Consider the following 18,214-nt stretch of genomic DNA (forward strand, 5'->3'; position numbering starts at 1 on the left):
TGTCGGTGCCGACCCTTAGACTGCGGGGGGTGTTGAGTAACATATTGTACTAGGTATAGGTCCCCGTGTTTTGTCAGGGTTGTACCTGTAATTGTACATGTGTCCGTCTATATATACATGAGCAGCCGGCCCTATTGGTGTTGTGCAATTTCCAATACTTCTCTACATTCATCCTATTGTGTTTTTTTTTTGTTTTGAATTGTGTGAATGTGTGCATCCTTACTATGAAGAGGCCGGGTCTCTAGGCCCTTCGGTGCCTCTCCATGTGCATTTTTTTTTGTGTTGACCAAGAGCCCTCTCAGATCATAAACTAGTATTGACTCATCTTTTACCATGGAAAAGTTTCGCAACAATATGAATCTGAGAGCTATCCGCTCACGCAAAATTAAGAACAAAAACCAGTAATCCAGCCATGTGCACTGAAATAGTGCCATGTATTTTGATAGCTTTGTGTAGAGCGTGTTGTAAACTTTTGATAGATGCGTAATCATGGTCATTGTTTCATGAACTAGAAGTTCCAAAGCTACACAGGTATGATTGAGGTTTCGATGCCACATGATCTTTATGCAGAAACAGGTAACATCATGAGCATTATAGAGCGTCAGAATCCAAATAATCTCGCTGAAGGAGTGACAGAGGTGTCCGCGCTGCCATGGTTACTGTTGGGCTTCAGGCTCTTTCTTCTCTAGGTATCTGCAAAATCCAAACTCAGGCACCAATGCATGGATCTAATAAATTAATACTACCACGGAAACAAATGACCAAATTTATTTGAAAACCAAACTTAATTGTTACAAAAAAAATCAGCTCAAAAATCTTACCCTTGGGCCTTAACATAGCGAGATAACTGGTAGAGCTGAACGCTTTCGTTGGAGGCATGGGTCGCCAAGAGAAAATAATTACGAGGATTTACCACCCATGAGAACCTCATAAACAGGCCGGAATACACGCACATGACTGCACAACACAATGGTCATCAAAATGAAAATTTTGAGATGTATGATCATCAAATAGCTAGCCTAGTTGCATCACCTACCTGCTGTCATGCTGCCGGATATCAGTTCAGGTGGCTTGTTCATGTCAGCCATACCCTGGAAATAAAACAAAGATTGGAGGGATTATTGAACTACAGTGTATGTACAAGAACTCAAGAAGCCAAGAGCCCAAGAGTACGACAAGAGGGCCAGCCGGACAGAACCTAAGAAAAATCCTGAAATCTTACGAGCGGCCGCGTGCCACACGAACCTCACGGGCACACGCACTAGGCGACAGGCTGTTGCGTCCCACTAGTAGGCTAGCTAATGTTAGTGTCGTTTTTTAAAAAGCTGTAACTTTTAAACCGTGCGATGAAATTATAATTCGTTTTCACTTTTAAAATCTCCACGATGAGAGCTTCAAAACTAGACCACATTTTCATATGTTTCGACAAAATTTTTTAACAAGCAACTTTGATGCGCGACAGAGCAACTTTATTGTGCAGGAAAACAACTTTGGTGTGCGACAAAGCAACTTTGATGTGCAACGAACATGAACACTTTTTGGTACACGGAGGCACAACTTTTGTGCCCGATAATAATTTTGGTGTCCATAGTAGTAATTTGAATGTGTGACGAAGCAACTTAAGTCCCCCGCGGAGGAACAATCATCCCGGCGACGCAGTTTTCGAACCTTCATGTTCCCACAGACGGCGCCAATTGACAAGGGATTAACTTGTCAATGCCTATGGATTATAGGCTAGGGTTTAGTTAGAAGTAGAGGGCAAGTAGATCTCGAAGGTTTCAGCCGAAAAGTACTCGACGAATATGAAAACTAGGGTTTGCGGACAATGATTCGATGATCTTCTCGTCCCTCGACCCCCCTTTATATAGGTGGAGCCGAGGGATTCGTGCTATACAAGGATTACATAGTCCGGGACGGTTTCTAACTCATCCCGCCGGATTACAAATAACACTTCCTATTACAACTCTATCTTTTCCTTAAATACATCTTGGGCTCTCGAGTCTTCTTATTCTTCGGGTAGTGGGCCTTCAATAAACCCCGGGTACTATATTAGGCAGGCCCATTTGGGATGCCTATGTCACCTGGAGAGCAACTTTGACGCCCGACCGAGCAAAATTAGTATCCTGCAGAGCAACTTTAGTACTCGACGGAGCAAATTTGGTTTATGACGGTCCAATCTTGGCGTCCAGTGAAGCAACTTTGGTGCCCACCCAATAAATTTTAACGGATGGCTGAGCAACTTTGGCGTTCAGCAATGCAACTTTTATTGTGAATGTAGATTTACGTTGTGCAGCAAAGTTGCTTCCCCCAACACTAAAGTTGCATCGTCTCGCATTATAATTGCTTTGTCGCACGTAGAAGTTGCTTTAGAAAAAACTTCATCAAAATACATAGAAACGAGATCTAGTTTTGAAGGGCTCACCGCAAGAAATTCAAACGTGAAAGCGGATTCTAATTTCGACATCTGGTGCAAAAGTTATAGGCTTTTAAACATTTTAAAAGGATAATTAACGTGCATGATGTCATCATAGTGCATGTGCTACAATAACCATAAATAATAGGTGTTCACACGGACAAAACTAGTGTGCTTCCTTTTTTGGTTGAGTGCTCAGATGTACCAATGGGCACGCGGCCGCTCCCTAGACTCATCCAAGAAAAATATACTCCTAATTTACACTGTTGACTGTTCTCCTTACTTTCTGGAAAGAGAGTTTGCTTCACGTCCAATAATGTTATGGATAACGATGAATAATTGAGTACTGAACAAAGTTCCCGTTGATAAGATGGCTCCGGCCAACTGGGAGCAAGAAAAATACCACTGGGGCACTCCTCGTCGTTGCGATCGACCAAACTAACTATGCATGTTAATTTGGGGAAGATATACGAGTAGGCACGGAGAGAGAATCGATCATGGAGCGCGTACCGCGAGGATGAAGCCCCAGTTGGAGACGGGTCCCCAGAAGTGGGTGGTCTTGGGGCCGACGGGGCTGTTGAGGAACGCCTTGAACGCCGTCGCCATGGCTGGCCGGAACCCTTCTCACCGCACCGCAGCGCTCAAACTACCTGCTCGATCACCTCAGCCACACCATATAGCGGATTCGAATCAGCACACGGGTAGATAGCAGAACCAAATACGCTTGGAAACATAGAGAGAGGGGGCAGAGACCTCCGGTAGGCTGTTTTGACGTCCACGGGTGGATATGGACTTGTGGAGAGACGAAGGAAGGAGAACGAAGCCGGGAGCTTGGAGGGAGGGGCCATTCTATATACGGAGATAGTTTGGTGGAGTGGGTGCGTCAAGTTCAAGGGTGCACACTCTCCGATCAGACCATGAAAAGTTACCAATCTCTGAGAAAAAAAAAGCAGCGTCTATTATATTAAGTAGTATATATCTGAAATAATATTACGTAGTTCAAGTGGGAAATATTTTTGTACTTACACGCATGAGTGTGAATGTTCCTGTCACCGTTCGTTGTGCTTTAAAATTCAGATAAAAAAGAAGTGCGAAAGGAATCTTTTCATCTATCATGGTGAACACGAATCTCGAGAAATAAATGGATGGTGACGAAAACCCCCACAACCATGTGTGTAAGTACAAAATCCACTCTCAGAGTGGGATTGTTGATAGTATTTTCTACAAGCTTTATTTGACTTTAGGAAAAATTATACACTAGGAACCGTTTTAGTACTATTCAATACCGAGTACTGACCCAGGAGTTCGAGGGAAAGAACCATTCAAGTTCAAGGTTTCGTCGTGACTCGAGTAACCAGGATTACTGCCTCCGCCGCCACAACAGATGAGGTTTTAAATCTCATACACCACCACAAATGAGCAAGGGGTCCAACGGTTGGACCAATGTAGTATGGCAATGTGCATCAATTGATAAAGAGATGGAGGGTTATCCTCTTATAGAAAATAATGGAGAAATGTAATCACCTCGTTCTCCCTCGCTTATTAGTTGTGTATAGGTTGCGCCCCTACGACTGCTAGCTACTATGTCCCGAAGCCCGTTGGCTCCTCTATCTCAAAGTATCTTGATGTTACCATGTCTCCTTCACCAATCCCCCTGCCATGGCTACTTCCTCCTATGGCTACCCACGCCATCTCTCTCTCTCTCTCTCTCTCTCTCTCTCTCTCTCTCTCTCTCTCTCTCTCTCTCTACCCTCTCCCACGTCCGAACGACAAACATGGGAGTTTCTAAAAAGAACTAGCTTATTCATGCATACGAGCTTGGGGAAGAAGACATGTTGAGGGGAATGGGTGTGGGTGAGGCTCATAAGGGGTCCAACGAGCCGGATTTAGCATCGGCGAGCCCATGGGGGTGAGGTTGGTGCCTACACTATTGATGGTGGAGGTTAATATTTTTTTTAGGGTTTTTTGATGTTGTAAATGGTGTTTTGATTTGTTGCAAGCTTGTGTGTCATGTTTTGCGTACATAATGATAACATGTTGCAATTATTTTCAGCTTCTATTCGAGATATTATCTTCATGCTGTAAAGGTTATTTCGTGGTGTTGCATTTGTTGATTTGTCATGGTGTATGTGTTCCTGTCGATTTTTCTCGAAGATATTACGACTTTGAATGTGAACTGTTGCTTATGTATTGATTTAATTGCTAATGGACGTGATCTAAATGTTGTCATTTTACAAACCAAGGCAAAAATATGTTGCACATAATATTGCATCAATCCACAAAAATGTTGCATGGGAAGGTTTAATGTTGCATTGATCAGGCGGGCCAAATTTTATGTCTTGTTAGATCTAAAGGCGGATAGTCGGTTGAAATTCTCAAACTAACTCCTAACTTCCTAGGACATACCTTTTCAGAGAGAAACGGTAAAACATGCGTTTACATACAGAAGCCCACCCACATATAGTAGAGTTGGAGTTCGATATTAAGATGGGTAAAACATGCGTTTACGTAGACAATCGCACCCACATATAGTAGAGATTGGAGTTAGATACTAAGATAGGTAAAACATGTGTTGCGTACACAAGCGCATCGACATACAGTAGAGATTGGAGTTAGATATTAAGATACGATTTATGAAGTGGCCACTAGCCCAAATTCGTAGGTAAAAATTTCAAAATGTCCAGAATCTTTTTTCAAAATTCCCAGTAAATCAGGAATGTTCCGTTGTGTATTCTGAGAAAGTTTCAATTCATTTAGATGATTAGTTTGTGAGTACATAATTTTTTTATGGATTGAACATAAAAAAGCTATCTAATCACAAACCACATAATCAAATGGATTGAAACTTTCTCAGAATATACAATAAAATATTTACAATTCATTAAATCTTTTTCATTTTTTCTGAACACATTGGAATTTTTAGCTACAAATTTAAGTCAACCTGGTACGTTATTAGATCTTAAAGAAAAGGCTAAGATTGGTGAATTTACCTCGGTGACTTCACTTCTCAAAGTCTGAGTCCGAAGTGAAACACGCTCTCGCCCTTATCACGGGAAGAGAGCGCGCCACCCACCTTCTCTATACGAGCATCTTTTATGGACAGTGCTGACAATCCTCCGGAGGCTAATTTGCTCCTAGCCTCCGACTCCTCGGCACGACACGTGTCCCTCTGGGACCACCCACGTGCACGCAGTCTTCAGCCCCGCACAGAAAAAAACAAATAAATCCCCACCACACCGACAAATAAGGCAGCACCCAGCCGCACCGTCGTTCGGAACGCACGAAGAAAGAAGTCCGGCGAGCTCGCCGGAGATGTGTCAACTCCGATGAGCAGCACCACCGCTGGTCGCAGCAACGCCGCCCTTGGCTTTGCAGCACCGCCGATGTCGGTCGCAGCACTCCGCCATGGCTTGCAGCAGTGCCACCCATCCTTGCCGCACCACCGCCGGCGCTCGACGACGTAGTTGCAGCACCGCGACGGCGCCCGAGTCGGGCTTGCAGCACAGCACGGCGGCGCTCCACGGAGGGCGGCACGGAGGCTTCACCGCTTGCAGCTCCGGCGACCCGTCTTTGAAGCCTCGGCGGCGCGCCTTTGCAGCTCCGGCAACCCGTCTTTGAAGCATCGGCGGCGTGCCTTTGCAGCTCCGGCGGCGCGCCTTTGCAGCTCCGGCGGCGCGCCTTTGCAGCTCCGGCGGAGGTCCTTTGCAGCTCCGGCGACCCATCTTTGAAGCATCGGCGGCGCTCCTTTGCAGCTCCGGCGGCGCGCCTTTGCATCTCCGGTGGAGGTCATTTGCAGCCCCTGTGGTACGCCATTGCAGCACCAGCACTTGCAGCTCTCCGGTGGCGCGCCATTGCAGCACCACCACTTGTAGCTTGGGCGGCTGCCAATTGCAGCACCGCCAGTATAGCGTGGCAGCTCCAGCGGTGAACCATTGCAGCTCAGACGTCCGCCGTTGCAGCTCCGGCGATGTCGCTCGCAGCACCGTCAGCTCCTGCCGGGGTCGAATGTAGCTCCGATGGTCGTCGTTTTGCAGCACACCGCCCATGAGTAGCATGGCCGTTGTCGCCGTCGCTTCAGCATCTGAAACCAGCTCGCCGTCGCTTCAGCATCTGAAACCAGCTCGCCGTCGCCGCTGCTCGCAGCAGCACCTACTTCAGCTTGAAGCAGAGGCACCCTCCCTATAGAAGCTCCGTGCCGTGCATCTGCGGTGGAGGAAAAATCCATGGGGGCATGGGGGCGCGAGCTTGCAGCAAGTAGAAGTTAGCAGTAGCCCTCCTTGCACTTGTGGTGGAGGTAGGCATGGAGGTCTGGGCATGGTGTCGTGGGGGATTTGCTGAGGGAAATGACGAGAGGATAAGGAAGAAGAAAGAGAGTTGGGCGAATGAGTGGAGGAGGTTGATCGGGAGAGGGATAATGATTTGGTGGTGGGCCCGACGCCTGTCGTTGTCTCAGGTTTAGGTGTGACGTGGCTCAACCTGGTACGCACAATGCATCGCATCCTAGGATGCGCGAGCCGGAGCCTCCGGAGGAAACCAAGCATTTTCCATCTTTTATTTCCCTCTTTTTGGTGGCTAAAAAAGTCTGCTTAGTTCACGCAATCGCAAATGGGTTGTTATCTCGGTTTCCGCATATCAGGCGAGAAGGAATGGTCGAGGAAGGAAGCTCCAATGGTTCGTGAACTACTCCGTAGTTGGGTAAGGGCACGTACAATGGGGTGATGTCAGTCTTCTCTTAGAGATGCCACATCAGATTTTTACTTAGTTGGAGGAGAGAGAATGAAGAGAGAGAAGGTTGTCTTCCCTTAGCTAAGGGATCATCTCTTAGAAAATAAAGAAAGACTATTTTCTCCATTGTATCACATATGCCTTCCCTTATCAACAAATTTCCTACCAAAATTTAATTATTCATATTAACTGGTAGAGATGGCTGTAAGAGATAATGCACTGTATGACTTATATCTAATGCTTTCTCTAGCTGATGTGGCGAGGTAAGGGAAGACATGCCTTCTCCACCATTGTACATGCCCTAACGCCTGGGCCAGGTAATTAACTATACGCAGATCGATATGTACTCCAAGGGTAGCTTGGCTGGATTTTGTCCTTACCAATTGTTTGCCTGTTTGACACTGTCGCAGATTGGTCGTAATTTTTTTTACTGAAGTGAGACCCGATGAAGGACGTGTCGAACAGTAACTTGAGGTAACTAAAACTAAACATTAAACAAGCATAGTAGAGTAGTGTAGCAGCCGGTCGGTGATGCTTGATTAAAATGGGACTTAACCTTAGACGCCACTTGTGGCGGCCGGCCGGCATTGTGACTTTTCTTTCAAGCAAATCATTGTGACTTTGTGAGATCCGACTACAAGACTATATAAATGTGTCGAGGTCGGATGGATAGGACACATGGCCATGGCCACGTATGGCCGTCGTGGCGAGGACAAGGACGTCAGCGGCGGCTGGGGTTTGTTACTCTTATCATAGTTTAAGGACTAATCGAGCAAAGATAAACGTGTTGGATCCCTTAAGAATTTTTTGGCGAGTTTATCTTTGCGCTAGATTGTACTTATGATGGAGCTGAGACTGGCCAATGAGATTTCAAACATTAATGAACTCGAATTGTTGAGCTTGGGACAGATCTTATCCAATTGTTGTCCTGGAGCTCCTTCTTGACCGTTCGTCGCCTACGCTGAAAAGGTTCGGCGCGAAACACTTTAGAGGCCCCTCTCACACTCACACCATCGGTCACCAAAACAGCGTCTTGCTCCCGTCGCCGAGAGTGGTGGTGGAAGCCCTGAAGAAATCCATGTCGGTTTCTCGTATGTCGTCTTCACTCCTTGCTTGCAGCAGGCAGCTACCATAACCATTCGTGTCGCTCTGTCGTCTATTCCAAACTTGTTATCATGACTGAAGCAGCCCTAATCAAATCTCATTTCCATTGGATTCCACAAGCCATTAACTCACAATCTAACGCTTCTTATTACTGCAATTTTAGGTTCACGCATTCTAGAAAAGTAGCGTATTGCGGCTGAGGCCGAAGAATTCTCGGGCAAGCGCTCAAACAGAGCCTCATCAAGCGACAGGAACCATCTCTTCAAGCAAACCTACCCTAGTCGATGCCAAGTTATCAGGAAGGGACTCACTTGTGATCATACATCAAACACAAGAACATTCTGGACCATAGACTTGAGCAGAAAAAAGATAAAATCACATATCAAGAATACAAATAAAAAGGCGAAAGAACTGTTCACATTGTGCTCATTGCCACAAGAATAAAATGGATTTTAATCCAACTCTGCATTAACAAAATGGCATGCGTTTTGATAAATGCACATCAAAGCCACAGGATTCGCAAACCAGAAATTTGGAACAGACGTTTTAGAGAGGTTTCCATTTCAAAAGCTCTTTATGCAGTCCAGTACAGGAACTGTATCATCCGGAATGAGCATTGAAAGTCTTCAGGAAAAAAAAAACAAGTTTTGCTTATTGCGCGAGTGACTGTAGCATTCTAGGCCATCTTTACTGCTGAGCCTCTGGCTCTTTCTTCCCTATATACCTGTGAAATTCAAACCCAGATATCAATCCCTCTTTTTAATTGCATTGTCATAAGTACTATCATCATGCTAGGGAAATCTGGTTCATAAGACAAAAGCAGATGCAAACAAACAAACAAAAACGATGACAACTGTACTTTTGGCCCTTTTTTCAGGGCACCAGACTGTGGTAGGAAAATATTCACTGCAGAAGTCTTACCCCTGAGCTTTAGCACAGCGAGATAAATGATAGAGCTGAACAGTTTCGTTGGAGGCATGGCATGCCAGAAGCAAGTAGTTCCGTGGCTGTACCATCCATGCAAACCTCATAAAAAGTCCAGAGTACACACACATGGCTACATATAATGATAGTACTCCAGGATTAGATTTATTCATAAACAGGAACGGTTACTTTTGAGAAAAACCCAGGAGTATTTCACTGACCTGCTGTCATATTGCCAGATATCATTTCAGGAGGCTTGTTCAAATCAACCAAACCCTGGAAGCAAAATTCTAATCAGAGATAGAATCGAAGGATGACTAAAGAAAGCTATTCATTAAATGGTTTATGGATTTTTAGAGAAGGATTTGCTCGAAGTTTGACATCGTTTCAAACAGAGATTAAATAACGAGTTCCCAGGTAGTTTATGTTAAGGATAAGCAAATGCATAGCTAAATGAACACTGATGCATGCTAAGGCAACAAGATCACCTGAAGATGTATCATCAGAATAAATTTACAGGCATGGCATGGTTGCACAGTTGGACATGCTAATTGTACGGTTCCATCTAATTAAAAAACATGACATTTTGGAAATCGACATGGTCCCAAAAAAGCACCAACTTAGTTTCATGCACCCAACTATTTTTTTTGAAAACATATAGCTAAACTTGTAATGCTTGACTGCTATCCTAATACAAAATGGATGTCTTTGTGAGCTGGGCAGAGTATTTACTAGCACAAAATATTACACGATACAACATGGTTATCAATTTTGCTACAAATCATTTTTCACCAATCAATCTGATGATTTTAGCCCCATGAACAATTTGCAAACACTTCAAAAGATTCAAAAATAAAGATCTATCATGTCAAAATATCTGCTCGGCATTGCATCAACCCGAAATACAAATGTTCATGGAGGAGAGTCACATGACTAAACAGTACCCTGCTCTGGAAATTACCTTACCAATGATACCAGCACAATTGATTTTTCAAGAAAAAAAATACTACACGCGATAAAGGAACCAAGAGAAATAACCATCTCTTTAAGTCGTTTCCTTTTAGCATTCCGAGTCAAACTATGTAACAAATGTTTCTCAATTCCAACCACTTTCAAGATACAACTGTATCAGACCTCAGAAATGGGGCAAGACTCAAATTCTCTCAACAGTGTGAACCATGGTGGCCTAGAAATAAACTAGACCTCACATGAAGACCACAATGCATAATTGCAGTACTCTCGCTAATGCTCTGGACCAATTACAAGGGAATAACTTAAGTACAAGAACCTAAAGTACTTTCACGGACAAATCTACCCATATTTATTTTATTATAGCCAAAATTATGATGTTGAACTGCTATCCTGATAAGTGATAGTACAAAAGGGATGTTTCGTAAACTGTGCAGAGTATGTACTAGCTCAAAAGACAAAATGATACAAAATGCTTATGAACTTCGCTACAACCCAATTTTTGCCAATCCATCTGAAAATTTTGGCTCCATGAACAAGTGCCAAATATCCCAGCAGACATAAAATTAACATGTACTACATGCAAATATCTGCTCAGCACCATTAAATCAATCCAAAGTGCACTTATTTTCGTGGAAGAAAGTCACATGACTTAACAGTACGCTGCTCTAGGAAATTGCCTTACCAATGATATCAAACACACAATTGATTTTTGAAGGAAAAACACACACAATTAGACGAACCCAGCAGAAAACCCCTTCTCCTTTTGATGTTTCCTTTTAGAATCCTGAATCAAACTATCTATTAAATGTTTCTCCATTCTAAATTCTAATGATTTTGTACATTCATTTGTATCAAAGCTCAGATAGGGGGCAATAGAAAAAAAAAGTAGAACTGGCATCAAGACGACAGTAGGTAATTGCGGTACTCCCATCGACGCTATGGACCAATAACAGGGGATGAATTTAGGTACAGAAACTATGGAGCGCTTACCGCGAGGACGAAGCCCCAGTTAGCGACAGGTCCCCAGAAGTGGGTGGTCTTGGGTCCGACGGGGCTGTTCACGAACGCCTTGAAAGCCGTCGCCATGTCAGAACCTTCCCCACCGGCGCTCAAATCACCTGCTCATATCACACGATATCGCATCAGTCAGATTCCGAAAGCAGCAGGAGGAAATCGGGGGTGCTAATTTGAACGATAGGGTAGGATTGGATGGGCAGATCCACCCTGGAAATACATAGAGGAGCACAAACCAAGATTGTTCGACGGCGGGGGGTCGGGGAAAGAGGTCGACGAGTTGACGAGCGAGGGCGACGGCGAGCAGGTTGGGGACGAGGATGACGATGATTTTGGTTGGTGGAGTGGTTGGAGAATGAGGACTGTTACTTCTCCATCCGACGGTTGGAATAAAATATCCAATCAGCACGAGCCCACAAATATGCTTCGAGTATTTTTTGGATTTTAAAATATTTCTCTCTCCAGCTTTGAAGTTGAATTTTCAATATAGTTAAACTCAAACTTTGAAACTGAAGTATTTTTTATATTTGTAATTAGGTAGATGTGATACATGAAAATCTAAGATGTATATTTGTAATTAGGTAGATTGTGTTATATTATTGTCGATGTAAGGTTTTACAAATGGGAATATAAATGCAAATATGATGTAGAACATTGTGGATGTGGATCATGTTAGAAATTTTGGACCCTAATACTTTACGATAAACATAGTACAAATTTGAGCATTTCTTTTGCTTGATTTGTAGGTATCCATGTTATACAGATTGCACATTGTAGTAGATTTTTTGAAGATGCACTTGTAGTTTAACCCAAAACTCAAACACTCACTCTTGCATATACAAAATCCCCTCTCTTCACAAAATCCGATACTAACCCATTGATTGATCAATGAATATAGTAGTTTTCCTACTGTTATTAAAAAAATGCTAGTAAAATAGGCCATAGCATTGCAATAAAAAAGAAAATAGTGAAGCTAAGAACCAATAAATTAGAAGAGAAAATCTACTTGAGAACCAAGGCTTACACACAAATTCAGGGTAGATGATATCTCATTCACTCGGTTTAATACCAACACTCCCTAGTCAATGATGTTTCCCTATGTTTTCTCGGCATCGAGATTTCTTTTGACTGATCTGACAAACCTACCCACTCTCTTTAATTACGTTTGGTGGTGTTTTCTAGGATAGCTCGCTTCCAAGTTTCTTTCTTTGTTTCAATGTTATTTTCTCCATAAGGGTGTTATGATATGTTCTCTAATCGGGCGTATCCGGCACCTTCATTTAATTGAAATAGTTTAGGCTCTTGTTGCCTTACAAACTCACTAGATACAAAAAAACCCGGAAGACAACAACGAAAACACACACACATTTCCCATCTCGTTTATGCTCCCATATTTTGGCATCTCCTGTTCATTGCCGCTCTAGTGTCTTCCCTCATACAGTTGATCCAAAATTGTTAGGCATCCACCCTTGTTTGAACTTTGAACGGCTCCAATAACATTCCTTAGTGGGTAGCATGAATTATTGTCAACCTCCTTTAAAATATGGAAAACTCTTATCTTTTACTTGTTGATGGACGAGCGTTGCTCTCACACGAACCCCACCCAAATGTCTCGTAGTCCCCCACAAACACTGAGTCATCATCCCTAGCAAGAACACACCCTGCACACCTCCCTTGTTCCTACTCAACCGGCACTTCCCCTCACCCGCATTCATCCTTCTTCGAAAAGCTTCGCCGCCCCTCCCCTTCCTCATGCTCCACCTACAGGGCAACCCTCCCGCCATCCCAAAAATTCCCTCACATGTCGATCGGCTCAACCCCCCTCCCCGACGGTTTGCACCACGTGTTGCCATGGCTCAAGGCGACGACCTTCACCTTGCGCCGCCCTAGCTCGGGGCTCACGGCGCGCTGCACCACATGAGCACCTTTCGCTCCTCAGTGGATTCCTTTTTAGATCTCATCCATGGATTCCTATAGGTGGAGCTCGGGGCCACACCAGGAAGCCCTAATAAATGGCGAGAAGGAGGGGAATGGAGCGAAGGGCACATGATCTATCTCCAATGGGGCTCCGACAAGTTGCATATATGGTGGGAAAGCCTGAACCATTGAAGAGCGAAGCACCTTCATGCCCCAACTGCCTCAAGGGTGCAAGGTAGAGGTTAGTGTTTTTTCAGAGAATTTATGATGTTGCGAATAGGTTGGCGGTTTGTTGGAAGCTCTCTCCTCTTTTGTTGTGTACCCACCTGTAAAATGTTGTAAAGATTTCTAGGCTTATCCTACTAAGAATTTCCAGTACCGCAAAGGTGCATTTGTAATGTGGGATGCCCTAGACACATATATTAGGTGGGTTGATTTGTTTTGTTACAAACAATTACACTCCCTACCAAAACATTTGCTGCAAACCATGGGATTTTGTACATATACAGCTGATTATTTCGAAATTGGTATGTTTAAAACGTTACAACAGTTTGGAGTATTCAAAATGTTATAGCAACTTTTGCTACACTTTGCAAGTTTGTACAAATTCAAAGGAAAAAAGTTGCAAAAATGAAGTTGCATTTCTAAAGTGCTACATGCACATAAAAAATATTATGTTCAGACTTTCTTTGCAACAATAACCGTTAAAGCAATGATTGGGGGTCTAAATAGAGCATAGGCAGTCAAACTTTGCATTTTCTTTTAAATGTTGCATACACATAAAAATTTGCGTTCGGCATTTTTACAGCATTGGCTAGATATTTGCAGCAACCGATCGTGGGTCCACAAATGCATTGGCAGTCAAATAGTGCTTGGCTTAAAATATTTCCATCCTATTGAATAACATGTATTTACAGGTTTCCAGCACCCGTCGGGAACTGTTGGTTCGCAATGTAGCTATACCTTTCGTGTGTCGCGAAGCATGCACGAACGAATAATGGTCATATACAATGTACATGCAACAAGGTGGCACACTTTACAGCACAAGGTTTGTTTGTTATTTTTTACCAACATTAGAGTTAGACGAGAGGTGGCTCCGAGCCCTCATTACTTTTGATTTGAGAGGCTGCAGACGCTTACTACTTGATCTTCCACTGGGTCCTTCCAATCTTTTCCGGTACTCTTTCTCAAGCTCCACCAGACGGCTGGACACCTGCAAATAAGTGTACCTCGTTGTCAGTATCTCTATCTGGTAATGCAAAACCTTTTCCAATCATCACAACACAACATTTTTCTTCCATCTAAATGGAAAAAAAAGCATGAAGTTTGGTGTTGTCTTATCTTCGACAACAATGTGTAAATGTAAACAGGCATGATAATGGGTGTGCTCGTGTACTTTGCTAAGTTTTGCAAGCCCATGCACCGGACTGGTGCTGGACCCGCATTGTATTTCATGCAATTTAGATTTAAAAAATGGCCTGCTCTTTTTCTGTCCACGATGGTGACCTACTTGAACAGCCAGACGACCCGCATTGCAGTTTATTGTCTTTTAGAAAAGATGGATCATCATTCTGTGTCCAAATTACTAAAACTCAGACTTGAACACAAGACCTCTGCTCTAAATCCATATTAAGTTTCATGCAGTTAGAGTCTTAAGGAGTTTGATGATCTGCTCGAACCAGCTAGACAAAGTCACTTGACACATGGGGAATTTACTCTTCAAAAGAATAAAAGGTAATGATGCATATAAGATGAAGCAATCTTCAAACATTATCTGTCCCCAAAAAAGGCTAGTAAACAAAAACATCAACATAAAGAACTACAAAACCAAGGGCATATGTTCTCACAGGTCCTTCATAGAAAAGTTCATTACCTTAAATGAAATGGCAAGTGGCAATAATGTATCTGGGTCTGTTGCCTCCTCCGGAAAATTTCGCAAGGAATATAAAAGTTTCTCGAAAGGCAATTTTACCTGATAGAAAAATAAGTTCACCAATTATTCAAAATATGCTTTCAAGATAAAGCAGCCAAAAAACACCAAGAAACTCACCAAGTCATCATGGCAGAATCGCAATAGAGCCAGTCCAACTTGGAACACTACTTTAATACCCTGTTAGTGAACAACAAGCAAAACAGATACAATCAGTACTTATCTTACATGGAACTGGAAGATTGGTAGGTTTGCAGGTAAATGAGATAAATGTGTTTTACAAGAATAAAACCGTACGAGTGAACCATGAACACTAAATCAACTTTTTGATTTGACATGAGAAGAGTGATAAATTGCAAACACGATAGTGTATCAGAATTATTTGAGAGTAGGAGTCTGTAACGTTCAACTATGTGTTAAGTACATTCGAGTATGTCATAAATATCAATACTCTATCAAAATTACATGAAATGTTCTCCGGAGCGCTTGTCTCAAAGGAAGTTCACAATTAAGGTGACAAGGAGCTGTGTGGAAATGATTCGACTTGGTTCCTATATTGGCATTGCCCTCCATCAGGAAAGTAACTTTCGGAGAGTGCATTTAGTGATTCGAAGGAGCGAAAGGTCAAAACAACTCCAACAAGGTGCGACACTAGCTATTGTGTGTTACACTAGATGCAACAATACCAAATAGTGGTTACATAGGCCCATGAGGAGCCAAGGGGTGATCATCAATCATATACCTTTGCAGACTATTCATAAGTCAAATTTACTTTACAACAACATTATCGAAAGTAGTAATATTAATGTATAACTTGAAAAGTTGTAATATTCATGTATTTGAAGCAAGCATGCTTTAAAACATCTACAGTTAAAATGCCATAAATAAAAACTGGACAGAAAAGAAATATATGGATGGGCAAGATTGTATACCTCATAAAGGAAGACATCCCAAACTCTGAGAGTTAGATGAAATGGGAAAGAATACGAAAAAACCGTGATAAACCATTGACTCGCGTACATGCTTGGGTTTATCATTTCATCTTGAAAGTTTTGTCCCAACTTTGGCATGTGCTCTGTAACTAAATTCTCGAATTGACATAAGTATTGCTGCACGAGCGGCAAACCAGCCTGTTGCAAGAGTGCAAATAGTATTTGTCAAACAAAAGTTCAGATTCTATTCTAGGGTGTGCATCATTTTATAAGAAAATGGTTCCTAACTTTTGCATGTGCTACATCACTAATTGCTCAAACTGAAGACATGAATTGCTGAACAAGTGGCAAAACATGTAGCCAGGAGAATAAAAGCAAAATTGATATAGTAGGCCAAGTAAATACAGAAAAATAAGAGCATACAGTATACAAGACCATGATCATAAGGATAAATGCGAGCATTATTAAGCAAGGTTATTGCAATTACTAGACTAAATAAATACTCTAAAGTTTAGATTTTCAAGGCCATTTTGAGCAGGAGGAGAAAATCCCATTTACCTGATACAAGCCTTCCATTGGTGCATGGACAGCTCCCTTCAGCAAAGCGACTATTAACCAAAATGCGTCCTCCTCACTCATATAAAGAAGAAGCAGCCCGGCAATAAATCCCATTCCCTGCATCAGATTTTGTAAAGAAACAACATATTAATCTAGAGAATATGTATGTTATTCACATATAATGTGTTGGCAGACTGAACAGTGGCACAAACCTGCACATATCCAACATCCCTATCATAAACAGAGTATGCTTTCAAAACATTATACAACGATCTTTGACCGGGGCCATGTCTCTGTTGGAAGAAAATGTGAGATGGAAATGTACGTGATATGTCACGGATTATTTCCAATTCTGATGAAGATGTCTCGTATATGACCAAGGTCTGTTAAAACAAAACATAAGAATGCAAATAAGAAAAGCGAACTGATGAAAGCACCTATTTACGTATTCTTGTCATTAAGAAACAATTATTAAGACAACAGACAAACAAGTTACAACGGGGAGCCTGTAGTTAAAGCAAGGTCAATTAGTTCTTCTAAATTTGCAATCCTTGAAATAAAAAAAAACACTTAAATATGAAATAGGTACAACATAGGCACATGCACAGGAAGTTGAGTCTTAAGCCCTTAAGTATGATCCAAGGTGGATAACTTCATTAGTTTAGCAATCTTATTTTCTCCACAACATAGCAATCTTATTTCTCCTCTTATACATATTTTATCTCTTTTAATAAAATTTTACTGTCGGGGCCTCCCCTACAGTTTTCAGCTCAAAAAGAAATATTTATAGAAAGTATATAAGCTATACTAGAGAGACATTCTGTGATGTTTTCTTTCGGACCATCAATGCATTTAAAATCTAATGTTTTTGTATCACTAGTCAATATGAATATTTGCAGCTAGGCCAAATAAATGCCAAACAATTCAAACAAACAGAACGATCATGAGTACCTCATAAACTCCAGGGTTCATTAGCAAGAGGTCCCTGCTGCCTGAAATCAATTGCCAAACAAGTCCTCTAAGACAATCTGGAATTCCTTTCCTTATTCTTATTTTAACCACATGAGGTTTTCTTGTAACATAGTGCCTCCATTCACTACCACCAACTCCTATCATTTTCCTCCATTTTCTAATCCTTCTTTCCTCCCTACAATGATCTCCCAAAACAGGTCATGTTAGAAGATTTTTGAGAGAAAAGAAAAGGAACACGAAGCAACTGATTTTCATAAATAAACTAGTCTGGTACGTCACAAAAATGGCACTAAGGTGCCAGTAACGTAGACAATATGTAAATGAAAAGTATGCTTTATCATGCAAGCAGACAAATATATGAGAACCATTCTCAAGCAGTTTGTGAATAGCCAAGGCCCATGCATAAGTATAGAAACCTATAAATTTTTTTCGAGAACTCGCAGGAGATCTGCGAATCATTGTATTAAGTGAAAGATACTCATAGGTATAGAAACCTATGATGTATTAGGTGCGAGAAAATGAGATGTTTATACCGTAAACTTATAAGATACTCAAAACATAGAGGGACTAGGTATAACAGGAGACTCATGTCCTGTATGACATGCCATACCTTTCATGTTCATGTATGAATCTGCTTCTCACAATTCCCTCAGGAGAGTTACTTTGTTCCGCCTTTATAAAACCAAATCTGTCCACACAATGAGATGGAGATGGTCCAGGTTCGACGTCATCCACCTCTTTCTTCTTATCCAT

General features: G+C 42.2%; 3 protein-coding genes across 3 annotated transcripts; all 3 read right to left on the bottom strand.

Moving 5' to 3' along the window:
- Positions 1 to 478: 478 nt before the first annotated feature.
- Positions 479 to 3,150, bottom strand: LOC124682724 (mitochondrial pyruvate carrier 1-like). Its single transcript, XM_047217354.1, has 4 exons — positions 2,924 to 3,150; positions 1,037 to 1,091; positions 822 to 957; positions 479 to 693 (listed from the first exon to the last, which is right to left on the bottom strand). Exons 1-4 carry the CDS (start codon positions 3,017 to 3,019, stop codon positions 657 to 659), a joined length of 324 nt encoding a protein of 107 aa, XP_047073310.1. The 5' UTR covers positions 3,020 to 3,150; the 3' UTR covers positions 479 to 656.
- Positions 3,151 to 8,710: 5,560 nt separating this feature from the next.
- Positions 8,711 to 11,441, bottom strand: LOC124682725 (mitochondrial pyruvate carrier 1-like). Its single transcript, XM_047217355.1, has 5 exons — positions 11,389 to 11,441; positions 11,129 to 11,256; positions 9,388 to 9,442; positions 9,164 to 9,299; positions 8,711 to 8,966 (listed from the first exon to the last, which is right to left on the bottom strand). The coding sequence occupies exons 2-5, from the start codon at positions 11,222 to 11,224 to the stop codon at positions 8,930 to 8,932; spliced, it is 324 nt and encodes a 107-aa protein (XP_047073311.1). The 5' UTR covers positions 11,225 to 11,256; positions 11,389 to 11,441; the 3' UTR covers positions 8,711 to 8,929.
- Positions 11,442 to 14,126: 2,685 nt separating this feature from the next.
- On the bottom strand, positions 14,127 to 18,214 carry LOC124682726 (ecotropic viral integration site 5 protein homolog). The gene is made up of 8 exons (XM_047217356.1): positions 18,072 to 18,214; positions 17,441 to 17,636; positions 16,702 to 16,872; positions 16,490 to 16,606; positions 15,932 to 16,129; positions 15,120 to 15,179; positions 14,943 to 15,041; positions 14,127 to 14,282 (listed from the first exon to the last, which is right to left on the bottom strand). The coding sequence occupies exons 1-8, from the start codon at positions 18,212 to 18,214 to the stop codon at positions 14,127 to 14,129; spliced, it is 1,140 nt and encodes a 379-aa protein (XP_047073312.1).

The sequence above is a fragment of the Lolium rigidum genome, chromosome 1 (genome assembly GCF_022539505.1).
Source record: "Lolium rigidum isolate FL_2022 chromosome 1, APGP_CSIRO_Lrig_0.1, whole genome shotgun sequence".
Lineage (NCBI taxonomy): Eukaryota > Viridiplantae > Streptophyta > Magnoliopsida > Poales > Poaceae > Lolium > Lolium rigidum.

Excerpts from the sequence above, each read along its gene's own strand:
- LOC124682724 (XM_047217354.1), bottom strand. The coding sequence starts at position 3,019 with ATGGCGACGGCGTTCAAGGCGTTCCTCAACAGCCCCGTCGGCCCCAAG. Across the intron at positions 1,092-2,923 it reads ACTGGGGCTTCATCCTCGCG|GGTATGGCTGACATGAACAA; the intron begins GTACGCGCTCCA and ends TTTTATTTCCAG. Across the intron at positions 694-821 it reads CGCTATGTTAAGGCCCAAGG|ATACCTAGAGAAGAAAGAGC; the intron begins GTAAGATTTTTG and ends TGGATTTTGCAG.
- LOC124682726 (XM_047217356.1), bottom strand. The coding sequence starts at position 18,214 with ATGGATAAGAAGAAAGAGGTGGATGACGTCGAACCTGGACCATCTCCA. Across the intron at positions 16,130-16,489 it reads CAATGGAAGGCTTGTATCAG|GCTGGTTTGCCGCTCGTGCA; the intron begins GTAAATGGGATT and ends CTCTTGCAACAG. Across the intron at positions 14,283-14,942 it reads CACTTGCCATTTCATTTAAG|GTGTCCAGCCGTCTGGTGGA; the intron begins GTAATGAACTTT and ends ACTTATTTGCAG.
- LOC124682725 (XM_047217355.1), bottom strand. The coding sequence starts at position 11,224 with ATGGCGACGGCTTTCAAGGCGTTCGTGAACAGCCCCGTCGGACCCAAG. Across the intron at positions 9,443-11,128 it reads ACTGGGGCTTCGTCCTCGCG|GGTTTGGTTGATTTGAACAA; the intron begins GTAAGCGCTCCA and ends TTTTGCTTCCAG. Across the intron at positions 9,300-9,387 it reads ATCTGGCAATATGACAGCAG|CCATGTGTGTGTACTCTGGA; the intron begins GTCAGTGAAATA and ends CATTATATGTAG.